This window comes from Metopolophium dirhodum, chromosome 6 (assembly GCF_019925205.1).
Source record: "Metopolophium dirhodum isolate CAU chromosome 6, ASM1992520v1, whole genome shotgun sequence".
NCBI classification, from domain to species: Eukaryota; Metazoa; Arthropoda; class Insecta; order Hemiptera; family Aphididae; genus Metopolophium; species Metopolophium dirhodum.
Window position 1 is genome coordinate 33682675 of NC_083565.1, and position 3667 is coordinate 33686341.

At 27.9% G+C, this 3667-nt stretch overlaps 1 protein-coding gene across 1 annotated transcript; it reads right to left on the bottom strand.

The window, feature by feature from the left end:
* Positions 1 to 1078: 1078 nt before the first annotated feature.
* Positions 1079 to 3033, bottom strand: LOC132947904 (uncharacterized). The gene is made up of 2 exons (XM_061018164.1): positions 2776 to 3033; positions 1079 to 2601 (listed from the first exon to the last, which is right to left on the bottom strand). The coding sequence occupies exons 1-2, from the start codon at positions 2942 to 2944 to the stop codon at positions 2174 to 2176; spliced, it is 597 nt and encodes a 198-aa protein (XP_060874147.1). The 5' UTR covers positions 2945 to 3033; the 3' UTR covers positions 1079 to 2173.
* Positions 3034 to 3667: the final 634 nt, after the last annotated feature.

Consider the following 3667-nt stretch of genomic DNA (forward strand, 5'->3'; position numbering starts at 1 on the left):
CAAAATAATAATTTACGTAATGATTTAAATGTACTATTGAACAAATTGAATATACTTGAACAAAAGTCACTAGATAATTTCGTTGAAATTGTAAACGTACCGAAAATATTAAATGAGGGTTGTAAAAATAAAGTTGAAAAAATTGCAAAATTTTTTAACGTGGAAATTGATGTTGTCAATGCTTATCGTGTCCAATCAAAATTCAATACCAGATCAAAGAAAATCGTAGCTGAACTAACATCGAAACAAGTCAAAAAAGATCTGATTGAATCCTCTAGGAAAATCAAACCAACTGGTAATAGTGTGGAAGCAAGTTGGAAAAATTAAGTTATTTATATTAATGATAACTTGACGCAATTCAATAAAAATCTATTTTATAAAACTTAAATATTTGCACGTGATTCGGGGTATAAATTTGTCTGGTTCAGAGACTATAAATTATTTATAAAAAAAACCGAACTTACAAAAGCTATAGTTGTCGACAATGAGTTATCTCTAGCTAAGCTAACTTAATACTTTATTTGTGTTTATATATTACTAATAGTTTTAACTTTTTTCTCTCATGGAAAGCGTCTGTAAGGGATATTTGAATTACAGAACAAATTACTATGAATCTTTTTCTGAACTTGTATATATTAATAATAATGTGTGGAATAATTATGTTATTATAATACGTTGTAATATTAGGGGTGTAAACGCACACTTTGATGACCTTCTATTGCTTCTGGAAAATTATGCTAAATATAGGGACATTGATATACTTGTACTTACGGAAACCTGGCATAATGTTCAATCATGTAATTATGTTTTAGATGGCTATAGCTTGTATTTTTCTTCTATAAAAAGAAATCAAAATGATAGTGTAAGTAGAGGGTTTTGAGTATGATTTCGTAGATTCTAATATAGTAAAACTCTATATATCTAATGTCAAAGTGCCAATTAATTTAATATGTGTCTATAGGTCTCCCGGTACTGATAGCGATAACTTTATAAACTTATTAGGAAAAGTAATAGATGGTTTAAATACTAACAATGAATTAACGGTAACAACTGGTGATATGAATGTCAATATAATCAGTGTACATGAATATAATAATAAATATCTTAATATGTTATCTGAAAGTGCATTTATCTCTTTTATAAACGTTTACACCAGATTGCCAAAGGGTGTTAATCATTCTTGCCTAGACCGGTGACCCGTTATTTGATCCGGTAAATAATATCCGGCGACAAATGATCCGCGACATTTGGTCCGGTTCAAAAAGAACTTGTACCAAAAATATCCTGCTAAAAAATGTCCGGTAACAAAAAAATATAAAATATAAATATATAGTTTTATTTTAATTAGTTGTTATTTTATTTTCATAATTTTCAAAAACGTCATAATAAAAGTAATAATATAGAATACAAATGTTTATAAATTAAAATTATGAGCGATACCCTTCAAATACGTAATGATATTTGAAGTTTCATAGTTTTCTACTGTATTTTTAAGACGTTGGTCTATGTTTTTATATTTTTTTTGTAGGGTTATTTTCCCCCAGATTAATTTTTTCTAGTTTTGCTTCTTGGAGCCCCTGTTCCTGCTTCAAAAAAGATATAAATTTCCAAATAGTCGTATGATGACTTCCCAATGATACATTGAAAGCATGGTGCCAACCTTCAACAGCATTGTTTGTTCGAGGTTGGTCATTAATTACATTGTCATAACAGTTCCACATTTCTATTGGAAATAATGGTTTTTTTCTTCTATTACAAACTGTTCGACCTATCCATGTTTCCTCAAAGTAATCTACTATAGGTTCAAACAATTGTTCATTATCAATAAAATATTGGGATTCTAGGATAGTATTAAAAGATTTTACTACATCAAGGACTGGCACAAATGCTAAAGCACATAATTTTTTACATGGAGAGCAAACGTTGAGTCTTCTGCATATTTCTTTTGTAACCCAGTAGATTGTACTTTACACCATACACACTGGCCAAAATGAAAAAAACATCCACTTATATGAGCATTAGGAAAAATTTGTTTGAACGCAGAAACAAAGGATTGTTCAAAATCTATTTTAAAGGGGGTTCAGATCTGGTTTTAATACAAGCAATTGCCTTAAAACTTCAGCGTATACTTCCTTTGTACGACTAGTCATTAATATATACACTAATGGAATAACTAAGCTACGTGTGTAACAATGAATTGTATATAATTGTGAAAATATCGAGGGAACAGATTTAAATTGTACTGAGTAGTAAAAATTAAAATTCTGCTTTCACTACTACCACTATCGTATGCCAAAAATGTTTCGTTTTTGTTAGTCAATTTATATATTTCAGGAATAATTAAGTCTTTGGTATAACTTGGATTAACTGGAGCATTTTCTTTTATTACTCGTGTCCATTGAATAGTCCTTGACAATGATTTTATAATAGGTAATTGTCCAATTACCGGAACAGAAGTTTGACCCAACACATTTGAAATTATATTTCTTGTAGAAGTTATTTCTGTTATAGCAGTATCCTTTATAGTATTCACCAGTTCTTTGGCCTCAATTTTGGCTAAGTTTGGAGCATGCGAATGATCAGTTTCATTTAAATTCGATCCTACGAAAAAAAAAACAAAACATTGTATGAAATGTGGAATGTACAATTTGAAATAAAGTCTACATCAAAATAATTAATTAATGTTTTATTTTATAAATATTATTATTATTATTATTATAAATAAATATAATTAATTAAATTCTATTAATTTAGTATACAAATTTAAGTACATACCCGTTTCGTCTTTCGTTGTTGTGTGACATCGGCTTTTACATGACAACTTTTTATACTCGGTACAACGCCATACTACTTTTGTTTCATACACATCATGAATACTAAATAAAAAACCTTTATTTATAAGCATATTTTTGCCTTTTTGGCTTTTTATAAATGTAAGTGGCATTATTTAAAGTTAACGTTATTCATACACGTTTGCAAACGGCTAGGTGTTCACATGTACTAAAATCGAAAAAAAACGGATGTATCGCTATCTCCAACATAATAATAATTTATATCTGATAAATCGTTGAGAACTGATTAGATTCGTTAATTTGTGGTTTTTCTGACCGTTTTCTGTATATAAGGTAGATTATATATAAATATATATATATATATATAGGGACTATTATTGATTATTTTTCTAAAATACTATACGTACTATACTATACTATACATTTTTTAACTAACTAACTAATTTCTATATATTTATTTCATATTTATTTTCATAACTAATTTTTATATATTTATATTCTATATTTTTTTTATAATGACGTTTTTAAAAATTATGGAAATAAAATAACAACTAATTAAAATAAAACTATATATTTATATTTTATATTTTTTTGTTACTGGACATTTTTTAGCAGGATATTTTTGGTACAAGTTCTTTTTGAACCGGATCAAATGTCGTGGATCAATTGTCGCCGGATATAATTTACCGGACCAAATGACGTGGAACCGCCTAGACCACATTTTTATTAATAGTAATGATAACGTCACGAGTAAAATTAATGCTGGAGTAATACTCACTGATATAACAGATCACTGTACGGTTTGTGTTTCAATTCCATGTAATGCTAATGCTGTTAATAACTGAAAAATGTTTAATACAATTGATTACAAATCA